Source organism: Carex rostrata, chromosome 13, assembly GCF_964058835.1.
Source record: "Carex rostrata chromosome 13, lpCarRost1.2, whole genome shotgun sequence".
NCBI classification, from domain to species: domain Eukaryota; kingdom Viridiplantae; phylum Streptophyta; class Magnoliopsida; order Poales; family Cyperaceae; genus Carex; species Carex rostrata.
In genome coordinates, this window is record NC_135930.1 from 9,120,936 (window position 1) to 9,138,550 (window position 17,615).

The 17,615-nt window shown below is 34.3% G+C and overlaps 1 protein-coding gene across 1 annotated transcript; it reads right to left on the minus strand.

The window, feature by feature from the left end:
* Window positions 1-14,251: 14,251 nt before the first annotated feature.
* Window positions 14,252-17,017, minus strand: LOC144564692 (phenylcoumaran benzylic ether reductase Pyrc5-like). Its single transcript, XM_078314289.1, has 5 exons — window positions 16,774-17,017; window positions 16,460-16,594; window positions 15,911-16,148; window positions 14,635-14,838; window positions 14,252-14,556 (listed from the first exon to the last, which is right to left on the minus strand). Exons 1-5 carry the CDS (start codon window positions 16,957-16,959, stop codon window positions 14,390-14,392), a joined length of 930 nt encoding a protein of 309 aa, XP_078170415.1. The 5' UTR covers window positions 16,960-17,017; the 3' UTR covers window positions 14,252-14,389.
* Between the last annotated feature and the right edge of the window lie 598 nt (window positions 17,018-17,615).

Sequence of the window (17,615 nt, forward strand, 5' to 3'; positions counted from 1 at the left end):
TAGCGATAAGTTTTTGAGATCGAGAGTAAATTTTTCATGAATCAAAATATTGGAGAGGGTATTTTTTAGTACAACTGCATAGTAGAATTTTTGTTTTCTGTTGGTTTTCATATGCATTGGGGCTCCATCAAATTATTTCGGAGCCTAGCTGCACATTTGAGATAATTTAAAAAAATATTGGTTTTTCAAAGATTTGATTGCGGGCTCACAAATGGATAGATTATGCCATTGATATAAATTTGTATAATCTTTTACATAAATCATTTTTCTTCTCGGAAATTTGTACAAAGTTTGTACAATTATTTTTGTTTCTCATTTATTTTGGAGTGTTTGTTCTAAATGCAAAAATTGAAATCATCAAAGTATTTAATTCTTATATATTGTTATTATTTATGTTGTTGTGATTCATAATAAAAAATATCATTAAAAAGGAGATATCAGATAAACAGAAATGAATCTGTTTCCAAGAACTAAACAATTGCAAGGGTGGGCCTATGCAATTAAACAAAAACAGTCAGTCCAAGCTTTTGCATGCACAAGTGGATAAGTAGTTGCAAGGCCGGTTAATAAAATATAATATCTATCATGTGTTTGAGTTGTTGCATGGGCATGGGGTTGAGTTGTTGCAAGGAACTCTAATTAATTATAATATCTGACCTCCAAAACATAATTGCAAGGGTAGATAGAAAATAGTTGCATGGTTGCACATCACACATTTGCAAGCGATAGGTGTTGCAAGGGTCTACCCTTGCAATAAGTTTGAGGAATCCAGAAATGTCATTTCTGTTGCAAGGGCCGTCCTTACCTTGCAACAAACTGGATCTACACATGCAATAAACCCAGATTCTAGTAGTGCCATAGCATTTGGACTCAGTTTGTCTAATAGACAACCGTTTTAAAAAGGAATGTTGTAGTAGCATATTAACAAAAAGAGAGCAACTGGCTATCTCCCATAACAATCCCCTATTTATCTCTCAGTTATTAACTACTTGAATAACTACTAACTACCTAGGGGGACTACTTACTATTTGAGGACCATCTAATATTTGAACGATTTTACAACTGGCGCGCACAAGTATTCATCTATAATGCATTAAGTATTCATATATAACACATCAAATATTCATACCTAAGATATCGAGTATTTTAAAAAAAAAAACTGGACACGTTTTTAGAGGTGGTTTTTTTCTCTATTCAATGTAATCAATATTTCTAACGATCAGTGATGAATTTTGCAAATCTAAAACCATGAATGTTTTCTACATAATTTTATCTTTCAAATGAGATCCATTATGACATACTTTCGAGTTGTCCGTTGCACAAGTATTCATTCTCATCGAGAAAGTATTCATCCTCACTGTGCAAGTGCAAATATAAAAACTTAACACATCACTCATCCATCTTTTACACGTTTTTAGAGGTGATTTTTTTTTCTACACAATTTTATCTTTCAAATGAGATACATGATTACATACTTTCGAGTTATCCATTGCACAAGTATTCATATCTTGTCACGCAAATATTTATACCTAAGATATTAAGTATTCATTCGTATACCTCTATTTTGTTTCACAAAAAAAATTATATCATTTCTTAATACATAGTGGCTTAATTCATCATTAATAAAGCTTTGTTCTTTACAAATAACTCTCTACTTTATGAGGAAAGAGAGCATAGACATGAAAGGGATTAATTGCATCCACAGATACAAAAATATTTTGATACAGTCGACAGTGATGGATTTGACCCGGCAGAGACATGCTCAAGTATTCATTCATACACGTTGAAGTATTCATTCATACATGTTGAAGTATTCAACCCGGCAGAGGCGTGCTTGATTGGGATGGAGTGACAGATGATCTCCGGCAGAACGTCCGTTGGAACGGGAGCTGCAGGCATAGATGGGAAAAATAGAGGCGGAGGCAGAGGTGGAGGTATGAGAGGGATGGAGCTTATCGTATTCACTATTTCAAGGTGGGAGAGGGTGGGAGGTGGAAGAGGGAGAGAGCTTATCGATGGAAAAATGGAGGCGGAGACAGAGGTGGGAGATGGAGGTAGGGGCGGAGGAGGGAGAGGCGGAGGCGAAGGTAGGAGAGAAAGGTGGAATCATAGGTGGGAGAGGGAGGCGGAGGTGGAGGTGGGAGAGAGAGGTGGAAGAAGAAGATGGAGGTGGAAGAGGAAGAAAGAAAAAATAAATAAATAAAGGTTGTTAAAAATGGTAGTTAAGTTGAAATAAAAAGTTAGTTAGTTGGAGAATGAATGGGGGATGAATAGGTGGGGATATTATAATTACCCTAACAAAAAATAGAAATATTGATGTATTGAAGTATTGTTCTTATCAAAATGTATATGTTATTTTCAACATCAGAACAGTATATCTTGGTCATCAGAACTAAAATTGTACCTGTTAATCAAATTTTTGTCATTTCTGAACTTGTATAGTATTTTTCTTGTTAGAGAGCAACATCTAATAAACAGGTAAGCTAAAATTAAAGATCTAATAAACCCATTGAATTAAATCCTTTTAAGCTTACTTTTACGGTTTTACCCTTGAAAAGAGAAAATTTTTGCCTTTCGTATTTTCATCACCAAAAATAGTGTACTTGTCAGTGGGTGGGCCAGATAGTCCTGACTGACTCATGGTTGGGAGGAAGTACCCGGCAAAGGAATTTATCACTATGAAAGTGTATGGGCTTTGATTGTGTGCCTTATCTGAGCCTTTTCACCAAACAACAACGATACTTTTGTCGTTCCGACTCTGTGGTCATAAATCATAATCTAATTCCGTCCCAAATTCAGAAGGAATGAACCTCTGCATTTTTGAAGTTTTAATGATAAAAACATACAATTGCAGTTGGCTTTTGTAATTTTAAAAAATATTTGTACTTTTGAGTAATTTTATTCAGACAAGGATCTATATTGGAATCCGCAACTCTTTAATTTAAACTTCAGGATTTGTTCGTGTTTGTAATTACCAGAAGATTTATTTTTCTTTTGTTCAATTCCAATAGCAGTCAAAAGAGTGAAGAGAAGTTGTTGGAGTAAGACTAAGCAAGGTACTGTCCAACTGACCTACATTTTGTACTCTTAATAAGTATTTTGGAGAGAACAGGTATATTTCCTAAATTATATCTTATTAGGGCATGTTCAGATGTCATGGGATTATACGGGATGGGATTTGACGGGGATGAGAATTCACTTTTTCAAAAGCGGGAACCCATAATGACAGGTAAGCATAGAATCGATTATGGGAATGTGTTAAAATAAGTGTTCGGTTGTACCGTGGGATTAATTGTGGGAAATCATATTTTTCTTTCTAAAATATTTGATACTATACAATTTTCTTTTTTAATAAATTATAAATAATTCAATTAAATAAATAAATAAAATATAACATAATTTCCCAATTAATTATTATTTAGTAAAATATAATTTTTTTTGAATGAGAAGTGTTAAGATGTTTATACTTGCTACTGAAGACTCTTGTATATGTTTCATACTATAATTTCAAAATCTCTTTAATGAAGATGCATTTATTATTTGAACGTTGCATTTATTATTTGAAGATGCATTTATGAATTTTGAAATTTCAAAATCTCTGGACATATAGCCGTTGGGTAATTGAAAAAAAATATAATGGGTAAAGATGCATTCAATGTTCTAAACGTTAGAGACATTGAAAGAACTGTGTATGTGTGTGCGCGCGCGTGCCTTTCAATAATTTTCACTCTACTTCCATATACACATCTATAAGAAACCAAAAATATGGAACCTTTCCACTTGCGTAGAATTAACGATGATCATGATGAATATACAATCGTGATTACACCCCACATAGAGAGAAACTTGTTCGAGCTAACTCCTTGTCATACTTCAATTTTAACTGGGCTCATGTATGTCAATGAAGTTCTAGACAGTCATGAGTGTCGTTGTAGACGAGAATTTTGTATGGAAAGTTATGTCTTCCAAGCTTTATTTAGATTGTTAAAAGAGAAGCACTTACTTTCCGATGAATTGGTAAAGGTGGAAGAGCAAGTAGCAATGTTTTTGTACTCTCTTGCGAAGAATGCAAACAATCGTAGTGTGCAAGAACGATTTCAACATTCAGGTGACACTGTGAGTCGTTATTTTAATAGTGTGTTGAATGCTATCAATCAACTGTCATCCGAGTTTATTGCATCTCGTTCGGAGTTCTATCCTTACTTTAAGGTACTTTTATTTGAATTATTTTAAAATAATTTTGTTGTACATAGTAAAAATTAAAAAACCAATTAATAATATCAATCGTTAGATGTGTAGGATTGCATCGGTGCTATTGTTGGAACTCATATTCCAATAACCATTGAGGAAAAGAAGCAAGATCCTTTTTCGAAATAGAAAACAAACATTATCACAAAATGTTATGGTTGTTTGTGATTTTGATCGTCGATTTACTTATGTAATGGCCGGATGGGAAGGATCAGCATCTGATGCAACTGTATTGAAGAGTGCATTAGATGATGGATTTACGGTACCACAAGATAAATATTATTTAGTTGATGCCGGTTATGCAAATACTCCCAAATTTCTTGCACCATATCGAGGTATCCAGTATCATGTGTAGGAGCAAGGTCTAGCAAATGAACAACCACGCAATTATAAAGAGCTTTTTAATCTTCAGCATGCAAACTGAGAAATCATATTGAACGTATCATTGGCATATTAAAAATGTGATTTCCTATTTTAAAAGTAGTAACATATCATACAATAGATACACAAAGTAATTTTGTCCATGCAACATGTATTCTCCATAATTTCATTGTTAATCACAATGAAGATACAATTGGACTACAAATGCAACATATCATACCGTAGATCTAGGTGAAATTGTAGATGTACCAGATGAGAATGAAGAGTATGGTGAAGATGTGCAGGCACTAAACAATCAGCGCCATGCAGGACATCAAACGAGAAAAGAAATTGCTATGCGTATGTGGAATGATTATGTTACATATAGAAGAAGTTTGGACTAATTAATATGTAGCATGTTTATCATATTATTATTTTATTTTTTTATTTTCAATGTATCCTCTATTTGGTTATATTAGATTATCCATGTATCTTTTGTTTAATATTTAGCATGTTAAGATTATATTAAAAAAAAATTATAGTGCTCTCTAACATTTTTAGTTGTTGGATAGTTTTTTCATTGTATCTTCTGTACCGAACTGATACTTATATATTGGTATCGATCATGAATACTTTTTTTGAAAGCTGACCAAAATTCTAACTATATCAGTATTTAGTATTCACATAAGACGATTTAAGCCATCTAAATATATCTATGGTATATTTGACAAAATGCCAAAAAATAGCCCTTGAAATAACTCATTTGCAAAATACCAGTATGCAGCCATAACCCCCAATGAGGACAAAACAAAAAACCAAAATTTTCCTACATTAGTCACATATCTGACAACAGGCTCACAAGATAAAATCAAGTTTATTTGATCACAAAGCACACTCTCAAGTTCTAAAATAAACTACAATATTATGAGTTCCAAAATATACACCTGTGTTTCCAAAATATACATTAGTGCAATAGTCTAAGTTCCAAAATATACACCTATGTTTCCAAAATATAACATACATTTCATACCACTACACTAATATTTCACAAAAGGTTCAAACCTAAGTAACACCAATATTTCCAAAATGACACATAGCTAACCTTACTAATTGGACTTCCACAACTCAATCATCCTTTTAATCCATTCTGATCGATGTTCTTCACTTACAGTTAGGAATGCCTCACGGGTCTCAGCCTTCAAAATGAGCATATCACTTGCATTAACAAAGTCAAGCATATCAAAATCCGGTAATTGTTCGTATGCCTCCATTGCAGCAACAACTGAAAACTTGTCAGCACACTCAACACTCTTGTTTGCATTCTTTTTCATGACAGCACAGTATTTAGCTAACTCTTCTCTCTTATATTCCAAATAATTCTCATGAAATTCAGACATGGTCTTTCTTTTCTTTTTCTGAATTGTCTTACTAGAAGAAGAAACTCTAATCGAGCGAGGCGTGTGAACATTAGGTATTGCTTGGGTGGAGGACGGTCCTTGAGCTTGGGTATAGGTATGGTCAAATGTCTAAGTACCAAGGAAATCGTCATCAATCTCAAAATCATTTAAACTTCCTGGAGCAGGGATTGTCGAACTAGGAGAATTCATTTCAGCTTGATTCTCAGAATTTGCAAAATAGTTACTTCCACGACGATATGAACCATTCGCAATACATCCTGAAAATTGTATATCAAAAGCTAAAAATCAATGCAGCGCGTTATATATGAGAATATGTAAAAAAATGTTCCATAGCTCATTTATAACACTCCCAATTAGTACTTGAAGCAATACAACATGAAGTGATTACTTGGAATTGTTTTTTCTCATAATTAATAACATATGAAAAGATCTTGAAATCTCAACTAATAATTCCGTCAATCAAGAAGAAATGAAAACAAATACTGGAATAAGTGAAGTATTGGTTTTCAATATGTTTCAAATATGAAGAAGTGATTTGGCATTTTCCTTAGGAAAATAACTTCTACAACATAATATGTAATTTTAAAATAACTTCTAATAAGTATTAGTGTCGGACTTTTAATAAATAACCCACACTAATACTTATTAGTGTCGGACTTTTAATAAATAACCCACACTAATACTTTTAGTGTCGCACTTTTAATAAATAACCGACACTAATACTTTTAGTGTCGGACTTTTAATAAATAACCCATACTAATACTTATTAGTGTCGGGCTTTTAATAAATAACCCACATTAATACTTATTAGTGTCGGTTATTTATTAAAAGTCCAACACTAATGCTTTATTTTTAGTGTCGGTTATTTACAAAGTATTAGTATCAGCTCCATTAGTGTCGCCCAAAGTCCAACACTAATACCCATAAACAACTGATACTAATTCCAAGTTCTCCACTAGTGTTTATTAATGAATGTATAACAACAATGTATTAAAAAATGCTCATACCAGAATATAAGTTGTGCAAGTCATCGTAGTATGGAAAACTTTTGTTATACCACTGAAATCTCCATATTATATCTAAATTACAGCCCTGATTTACACTAAAACATGTGCTTTAAAGCCTATAAATGTGGATTTTTTTACTTGTATTTCGATGAAATGTGGTACTGCTATGCTTTGTTTGGTATTTTGCAGGAAAAAGGGCGAAAAACTGGATCTGACTACTTTTCATACGGTCCGTATGACATTCTGTGCGGACCGTACAAGATCTGCCCAACCACACAGAAGGTTCCACAACAGAGGCACAAAGTCTCCAAGTCAAAGCACAGGCGTACGGCCCGTACAGATTCCCGTACGGGCCGTACAACGCTAATTCGAAAAATCCAGCTAGAATCTGAAATGAGCATAATTTAAGGAGGCCGAAAAGGAAGCCTCTGGGGGCGTGATCTGGGGCATTAAATGAGATATTCCACACCAGAAAAAGGAGGATTTTGTCATTGAATCTGGACAACTTTTCTTGGAGCAAAAGACAAGAGGAGGAGAAGAGGAAGAGAAGTGAAAAAACGCGAGTTTGCAACGGATCTTCGGATTTTCCACTGTTTTGTCATGAACTCTTTCATCTCTTGTTATTTGTGTTATCTTGTGAACATGAGTAGCTAATTTACTTTGTTTCTAGGGCTAAGATGTAGTTTCTAGTTTGGCTTTGTTTGCATGCTACTTGGATTTTGTGTTGAATGCTTTGTTTTTACCTTGTTGTGTAGTATTTTGATTGCTTTATTTGTACTTGCTTGAATTGATTAGTCATCCCGTTAGATGAATGCGCACATCTAAGTGTTAGGAGCCAAGTCTATGACATTTAATCTAACCGAATAAAGTATATGAAGTAGGGTGAAACCAAGGAGTACCCGAAAGGTGAAACTTTCCTTGAGGCGAAAGTCCTTGGATACTTTTAGTAAACCAACAAGTAACTTAGATAAATTAGGCCAAAATGCGAAAGTTGAGGTTTAACGCATCTAAGAGGGAAGTATTTGAGTCCGGTAATCGGGTACTAGGCCAAAATGCGAAAGTTGAGGTTAAGTATCTAGATCTGGTCGATAGAAACCCTAAACATTAGTATCAACGCAGAAAATAGTAGCTGCAACATTAACTCGGGGTCCCATACGGACCGTACGGGAATCTGTACAGGCCGTATGCCTCGGGGCTGAACAGAAATGAAATCTTAACCCTGGAAATGTCTTTTTATCAATTGAAAACAACTTTAATTTTTTTATTGTCTTTTAAACTTGTCATAAATCAGTAGAATTGTTAGAACTAAACCAAACCAATTTCTCTCACTTCTAGAATCTCAAGTGATTTTAGGATAAGTCCGGTCATTTTTCTTCTGTCCCTGTGGATCGATACCTGAGCATACTCATCGATAGGATAGTACACTTGCGAACAACCACCTTCTATCCTCCTTATCTATTTGCAATATAGGAGCCCACACATCTTCGGGGGCATCAACCATTTTTCTCGTAGGGTTCCATCCAAAATCGCTTTGATCTCTCAATCGGTTCACAGTTTTGTATTGCTTCTTTAGAGTGCGTTCTTGTTCTTTAAGTTGCTTCACCGAGAAATTCAAATCTATAAATTTTTCTTTGAATCTTCGTGTCATTTCATTCCATGCAATACTACTCCACGCATTTTGTAGACGTGAACCAGGTCTATTAAACTCCACAAGCAATTCAACTAGAAATGTCTTATGCATCTCATTCCATGCAGCTCTATTGTTGGCTTCATTCACATTACCTACAAATGGTAAAATTTATGTTGAGTGATGTAATGGTAAAATTCACATTACCTACTATGGAGTCTATTATGCAAAAGAGTAAAGAAATGCTCTCTGTCATGTCATGTCTTTAGCTACTATGGTAATCATTCACATTATCTACTATGGTAAAATTTCCTTGCATAAAAGGCTCTCTGTCTTGTCTTTAGCCTAACAAAACAAATAAAAGGAAGTACAAGGATCTCCCTGCATAATTACTAGGCTGACAAGACAGTTGCAATAGAGATGATTTTGCAATATGACTTTGACTTTTTGATCTATAATTTTTGTAATAATAGTTATTCACAACATTTAAAAGTGTGTAATAAAAATATGACACTCAACTAGTTTTAGAAATTTGAACATAAAAATATCCTACAGTGGCAATATGACAAAATCAAGGTTATAATCAGATAGAGGATTCAAAAACACATAATCTGGACCAAAATTTTACATTTTTATGATTTTATAAACATTTGTTAAGGATTTCCAAAGTTCACTTTTCAAAAATGCAAAAACTATTACTTTATTGTTCTATTTACCAGTCTGCCCCTGCTTTCAGGCATCTGTTAGGCATAGTTGAAAAACTTCAAAAATTATGAAACTTGTTCAGAATTTAATTTTGAAGTTTGACAGTCAAAAACACAATAAATAATGCAACACCTTGTATAAAACTCAAAATAAAATATAAATAAATCTCCAAACATTCATGTAAAAAATTGAGTTCTTAAGATCTACCTAGATATAGCTATGAATTTAAATCATAGGATCATTATTTGAAAAATTGAAAAACAGTAGTAATAGAAGGACTGAAGCATAGTGTATCTAGTGATATGCATTACAAAAAGTGTGATATATTCTTAAAAAAAGACAATTTTTCAAGGCCCTGTGTTTGTTCTTCCTTTTCTCACGAAACATATAACTAACTAAAATTCTAAATTCACCAAAACATGCTAGTATGTCATGTTTCAATAGAATAGATCTGTACACAATAGATTGAACAATAACAAAGTATAATCAGTAAAAACCACCTTCACCAGAGAATAACAAGAACACTTTAGGCTAAAGAGATCCTTTCTAGAGCTTAAAAATAATACCTCTATAGAATTCATGTGAAATAGAATGCAAGAATAGAAAGCATACAATTATACATAACAATCCAGCAATACTTTGAAACCAGAAATTTGAACAGGTGAAAGAGATCAAATACAAAGATTCACTAAACCCATAAATTAACCTAATTAGGTACCAAATCAGTACTGTATCATTTATCAATTCAACGGATGATTACTATATTGACTTGTTTTTAAATGAATATGAAAATGTCATCCTTCTTGGACCTCAGTAAGGGGATAAAAGTATTTTTAAAGGAATCCAGTAACAAAATCAAGACTGTGTCAAGAAACTTAAAATACAAATCGATTAACTAGTAAAACAACCTCACTATAGGTTATCCATGGAATCACAGGATCATATTCTATCAACAAGAACCTCCATCAGCTATTAGAACCGAAATTGGTGAACATTTGTACCTTCTCCTGCCATGGTCGAAGCGATATCGATGCTAGAAGCTCTTCCGCTCGAGTTTTCTGCACATCGGCTTCTTTCTCCCACTTCCGCTCGAGTTTCCCGCGCAACTATTATGTCTCCCGCTAAAATGAACTTTGGGAAAGCTTTTGACACGCGAGAGAGAGAGTATATAAGCAGCGCGCCGTACAATTTGGGAAAACGAAAATTGAGTCCGACTGAATTTTGTTTTTCCCACCAATTTGAATGTAGACGAGAAAAATCGGAGGAAAATTGGTGGGTGATTTTGGGAAAAAAAAAACGGCTGCTGAACGCCTCAAAAAAATATCAAGGATTCCCATTCCATTTCCCATAAAAAATTTTCTGCCAAACAGGCCCTGATAGTACCAGCTTCTTTAATTACAGCAATAAGCTTCATTTGATCCGTGATCTGATCGACTACAACTGTTGATATGACCACATCGACGGCCTCTCATGATCATTTAAATATCCCTGATTAACATCGCGGAAAAACTAATTGAATAAACTCAGATACTTTTATAAATATAAGATTGTAAATTCACAAATCAATTTGATGAAAAAGTAAAAGGGATAGCCATAACCAACCAATTACCAAGAACCAGTCCGGTACCAGTAACTGTCACAGCAACACTCGATGATTTTACTGATTACCTTAACAAGAGTAATGCCCCAAGTCAGTGAAGCTCTAAAGCAGCTGAGCCTTGCTCGGGTCAGCACTCAGCAGGAGTAGGGATGGCAACGAGCTATTAAAGAGCGAGCTAGGTCACACTCGTACTCGGCTTGTTGGTGTATCAAGCTGAGCGAGCGAGTTTGGATTTTAGGTCCCGAGCTAAAACTATTGCTCAAGACTGACTTGTGGCTTGTCCGAGCGTGCCAGGCTAGCTTGTTACTAGCTTGACAGATTTATAAATTTATATATTTTCATTCCTGCTATATCTTAAATTTTCATAACACATCTTATCAATTATGACTATAATAAAATAATATTTATATGACTAATTACTGAGGAATACTCTTAATTTAATTGTAATTAAGCAAATCAACTACTATAAATTAACTTTACAGCTAAATTCATACATATAAATATATCAAAATTCTAAATTCATACAAACATATTCACAGAATAAATACATGCATACCAAATCAAACAAATTCATACAAATTAACTTAATTGCTTATAATTAATTCACACATATTTCATACAAAATTACCAATCAACTTAAACACAATCCAAAGTGCAATTGTCATAACATTGGCTATAACATTCATAGACCATAATATCCCCAATCTGAAGTGAACAGATCCAATTAAACTATTAAACTATGTATATTAAATAGCTCATTAAGGACCGAGCCAGGCCAAACTCAAACTCATTAATTCTGCCTCGAGTATGTAGCGAGCGAGCTAATTTTAACTCGATATACTAACGAACGAGCTTGTTACCGATCGAGTCACGGGCGAATATTGTTGGGCCGTTGAGTCCACCCCATTTTGGCAAAAGAAAGAAACAAAAGAAAAAGAAAAGAAAGAAAATAAAAAGGGGTGCTGTGCTGCTGTGTTCTTCATGAGAAACACAGAGAGGAGGCGGAAAGAGGAAAAAAGAGAAAAGTAGGAGAGAAAAAGAGAAGGTGGTGAAGAAGAAAACGAATAGCAAGTTAGTCTCTCCGATTTCACTACCTTGATCAATTTTCTCTTTGTCTGTAAGAGAGGAATTTCTTGTTTTCTCAAATCTAAGGTTTGCTTGGGTTTGAATGGAATTGGAGTTTGAAAGAGATATTTTTCCGTAATATGTTATCTCTTGTATTTTCTCTTTATTACTGTGTGTATAGCTCAGTTTAGGGCTTAAACTTGAGAAGAACAATTGTACCCGTTTTTGTTGGTATAGTGAAATTTGCCGGTGTGCCCCGTGGTTTTTTACCCTCCAAGTTGAGAGGGTTTTCCCCGTAAATTTGATGTCATTTGTGATTATGTTTGATCTCATATTATCTTAATTTGGCTTGTGCACTTTAACTTTGAACTTTTCAGTACCAACTGGTACGATACTAATATTACTCATCTCTCTCATTGGTTGATTACACAATAGGCATTTTTCTCAAGTAATATTTTAAATTCCCAACAAATACCAAGCGAGCCATGAGTCACGAATTTTTTTGCCAGTCCTAAGCAAGAGCAGTTTCTCTTTACAGTACAAAAGTGGGATGACCTGACCTCGCACTGGCTACCCCGACGAACTTCCCGATTCAACTTGTGTCCTGTGCCTCCGATGATTAGATTCTTGCTCTTTTTTAATGCCATTTGATTGATTGATTTCAACGGTTGGGTTACGTAGAGATGATTTTTGGAGGTTTAATTAGTGTTGTGGGCTTAAATCCGAATTTTGAGTTTAGATTCAGATTAAAATCCGGGTAAATTTGACAGGGAATGTACGGGATTCTTTAATATTTGTGCAGAGCAGATCGGACAGTCCGGATCCAAACTCAAAATTTTGAGTTACTTTAGGAATCTTAATTCAAATTGCAATTAGGTATGAACTATCAAGTGAATAGACCAAATTCTGTTTCCGTAGGCTCGTAGCATAGAATTAAGAGCTGCTGATCTGTACACCGAATTTTTTATTTGTAACATTTTCATATAATAAAATTCAGAAAGTAGCTCCATTTCTCAAAATCTCGTAATTTAGAATTTTTTAATTATTTTTAATTATTTTTAATTATTTTAATTTTTAAAAATTACGTATTATTTATCGTTGTAGTAAAAATGTTACGTACTAATATTTGTTATTATTATTTGTTAGTCATTCGAAATTATTTGCAATATATTTACAAATAATATTACATATCATTTTTAAACGACTCACAATGACTAATATTAGTATGTAATTTTGCCAATTGCAATGGCAAATAATACGTAAATATTTATAGGGGGAATTTCACGTATACCCCTCAAAAACTTCAAAATTACGTATTTTCCCCTGTAAAGTTTGAAATTACCTACTTCTCCCTCTAAACTTCAAAAACTCACAAATTTACCTATTTTATTGTATTTTATATTAAAACTCATTCTAAAATCTTAAAATACTCATTTTACCCTTTATTAAAAGCATATAAAGCCCATCAAACTCAAATTTAAATCTAAAGGGTTCCTCTACCGTTTGATCCGTGTGCATCGAATTAAGATCTGTGCATAGTGCTTCAATTTCGTGCTGATCTAGCATGCACGGATCTTAAAGAAATATTGATTGGTGCGCATCACATTAAGATCTATGCACATCACATCAATATATGTGCGTGTTCGCATCAAGATTCGTGCTGATATTGCGCACGCATATTTAAAAGCAGCTTGGATGGTAGAAAAATTATTTAGATTCAAATTTGAGTTTGATGGGCTTTATATGCTTTTAATAAAAGGGTAAAATGGGTATTTTAAGATTTTAGAATGAGTTTTAATATAAAAGACAATAAAATAGGTAAATTTGTGAGTATTTGAAGTTTAGAGAGAAAAATATGTAATTTCAAACTTTAGAGGGGAAAATATGTAATTTTGAAGTTTTTGAGGGGTATACGTGAAATTCCCCCATATTTATATGATGTAACACGCAGCCCCGGTAATTTTTGGCATTGTCAATGCCAATATTCCTTTACTCTCTTTTTTTTATATATGATGTTATTTGAAGTTGGATAAAAATAAAACCGTGCCAGCAATAGATTCTTTAGCCTTCTCTCTTTTTACTAGGAAAATGTTGTCTTTTTCAATTTTATCAATCGACGGAACAATATTTTCTAATTTTGTAGTTAATTAACAATTAACAGTGAGATTCTCAGCACAAAAAACTATATCCTTTGGCCTGCTATATATCGACATATAGAAACAAATTAATAAATTGTCTTTATATACAGAAATAGTGTTATTATCATATCACAAATTATTAACTGAAACACAAACAGCACCCAATGCTAAGTAATAGTTCTCTTTCAAACTGTAAAAACTAACTGATGGCCAATTGTTAGTTACAGAAATCTGTTCAAAAGTTCGTCGACCATAGTATACTTGACATCGGGATAGAGCTGAGAAGCTTCGACACCGACGGATGGATCAATCTCAAATCCAGTGTGGTCACCCTTGACATATGCAGCATAACCGACATCAAGCATAATGTTAAGAGGGAAGGGAGACTCTGCAAACAACAAATTTACTATGTAACAGCAAAAAGAAAAAGAAAATAAAATAAAATAAAAGAGGCTTCAGCATATACCTTGTATTTTCTTGACAACCTCCTCCTCCGGGACATAGACCCGCTCGAAGGTCTTGCCGGTTTTCTTCTCCCAGAACGAAATGAGCTCGTTTTGTGAGAACGAGTTGTTCGGCGGTCTCATATAGAGGATTTTGTTTAGCGTTCTTGGGTCATCCACTGCCTTGATGGTGTACGTGCCGATGTCATCCTCGTCCAAAAATATTGCTACAAGAGAAATACATTTTGTATGAATTCTTTTAATTGATAACTGATAGGGCCATGTACTAAAAAGTCTTATAAAACCATCACAAGCAAAGTATCAAGTCCAGATAGCAAGTCTAAGTAGCAGGCCCGTCCAAGTTGTCCGTACGTGGCTCCAATCAGCTCGCCAGCCCACAAGTTAGGCATATTCGAGTCGTCGGTACAAGACTCAAATTGATTAACCCGGCCTGCAAGAAAAGTCCAGTCGGATGGCCGTACGGCACCCAAACCGACATATATATATTGGCTTATAAATACTCCGAATTTCACTGAGGGGGACCAGAAATACAGCAGTGAACGGTACATAGAGGATAGAGTTACCTACCGAATCTGCATTCGGTTTCACTCGGACACGTAATAAATACACACCTAACTCGTACGGCCTAAACCTTCTCAGTTAGGACGTACCCCTTATTCCAAAAATATTGATACAATAAAAGTACATTTTGTAATTGATAACAATAGACAGGAAAATTAAGCATGCTGTGGGTTATTTCTTTTTCTTTTTTGGAAACCCGTAGGTCATTTGCATTTCATAAAATCATTCAAGTGTACATGCTATCTCGGCTCTGCATTACATCCCAATTCCTCTCCTATTCTTACTTCTACACCTATCCATTATTTGAATACCTAAATTACCCTACCAACATTAGAGAAACTATTAGCTATGGGTTATTTCTGCTGATAGTATTGGTACCTAGATACTGTTAGATTATGATTGTTCTCACTCAGAAACAGTGTAAATCTCTTGAATGTTTCTGGTTGGTAATTCAAAAGTAAACAATTGTCTAAAGCTAGTATTTAATTTTCTAAATGTAAATGAAAGAGTAGAATTTTTTTTCCTTGTCAATTAATTAAGAAAATGTTTAAGATGTTGATTATTGACTTGGTCACTTGGATCGTCAAACCAATTGAGCTGAATTTTCATAATAATTATTTCTAAATTTTCTTGAACATGTTCTATCTTTTCTTCCATTATTAAATTAACTCTTGAATATTGCCATCAAAATATAAAATTCACAGAATGAAAGCCTACCTTTGGTGTTTCCATCACCTAAAATGGTGTATTTGTCAACGGGCAAACCGGACGCTCCTACCTGGCCAATGGTCGGGAGGAAGTAGCTGGCAAAGAAATTGCACACAACGAAGGTGTACGGTATCCCTTCATCTTTGATCGCTTGCCTCAACTGAGATTTTGCACCAAATGACCTCTTTGCCGGTCCAACGGCGTGGTCATGGGTCACATCGGTCCCAAACTCAGAAGGGAGGAACCTCTGTTTGTTAGAATTAAGTTTTATATTAGACAGATTCATAAGATGGTTTTTGTATATATATTTGTATAACTTTCATTTTTTGCTTCATATATTGAAGTCTTAGCTCTTTACTAGTTTCTTTGACCAATATAAAAAAAAAAAAAAAAAAAGAGTCCGGTCTTCTTCCCACCCCCCATACGTCTCTTTTGAAAATGACTTGATTGGATATACCTAACTTACAATTAAAAGTTAGAAAGACCTAAATTTTACAAAACATTTTTAAGTTGCCAATTTGTTAAGAGTATTTGAGAAGGGAGGAGCATAATTCCAACCTTAATTGTACCCGCTTCTTTAATTGCAGCGATTAGCTTCATCTGTTCCTTAATCTGTGTGACTCCTACCGTTGATATCACCACGTCGACAGCTTTTACCGCCTTCACCAAGCTCTCATAATCATTCAAATCTCCCTAATAACATGAGATTAAAATAATTAAGACAAAAATGCATTATTTCGCTTAAGTTTCTTGTTTATCTCTCAGCCATGCAAAATCTACATACAGTTCATTAACTTAGGTAAGAAACAGAAGGTAAGTGGATTCAATTACCAAAATTCGGAACTGAAATAATCGATTTATTAATTCAGTACCTTAACTAGAGTGACGCCTAAGTCGGTGAAGCGCTGCAGCAGTTGCGTCTTGGCCGGGTGGGCCGGTGCAGTATCTCTTACCATGGCAAATGTAGGATGACCTAACCTTGCACTTGCATACACGATGAATTTCCCGATGTAACCGGTGCTACCGATGATCAGAATCTTGCTCTTTTCTGATGCCATTGGGTTGAACTCTGCTTGTTTTGTTAAGATAGGATGTTTGAATTGTGAATAATATATGGGACCGCGCTGGCGATGCGCCTAGCTATATGTATTTATACTTTATAGAGATCCAACCTCCGTAGCGAAAGAATATATAGCTGACGTAGCTGCTTGCGATTGGCGATGTCAAATAGCGTAAAAGTTGTCTAGTGGGGATGTTTTCATAACAATGTTGGAATTTATATTTTTTTCCATTCACATTGGAAATTCAAAAAACAAAAAAACAAAGAAAAACTATTACAACTTTACAAGTGATTGTGATAGAAATACTATTAACCTATATATAGTCAAAGATCAGATTCATGGATGACATCGACAAGGAACCATGATCCACTATGATCAAGAAAATTGTGGCCCTGTTGTGTGGCCTCCAGAATGGTGATTTCATGCATGTTAACGTTGGTCACTGCACCGATGTTTTAAGATTAATATGACAATCTATATCGATCAGACTTCATAATATGTTAAAGTAAATAATATGACCTTAATTATTATTTGGTAAATATTAATTTCTAGTAATTAAATTATTGGGTCTAACGTGTTTTCAAATCATTCGATCATCTTGAACATTATATATTGTTGGACAGACATCCATCCAATTGGTGCTGAGTGATATC

Excerpts from the sequence above, each read along its gene's own strand:
- LOC144564692 (XM_078314289.1), bottom strand. The coding sequence starts at position 16,959 with ATGGCATCAGAAAAGAGCAAGATTCTGATCATCGGTAGCACCGGTTAC. Across the intron at positions 16,595-16,773 it reads TAGGCGTCACTCTAGTTAAG|GGAGATTTGAATGATTATGA; the intron begins GTACTGAATTAA and ends TCATGTTATTAG. Across the intron at positions 16,149-16,459 it reads AAGAAGCGGGTACAATTAAG|AGGTTCCTCCCTTCTGAGTT; the intron begins GTTGGAATTATG and ends TCTAACAAACAG.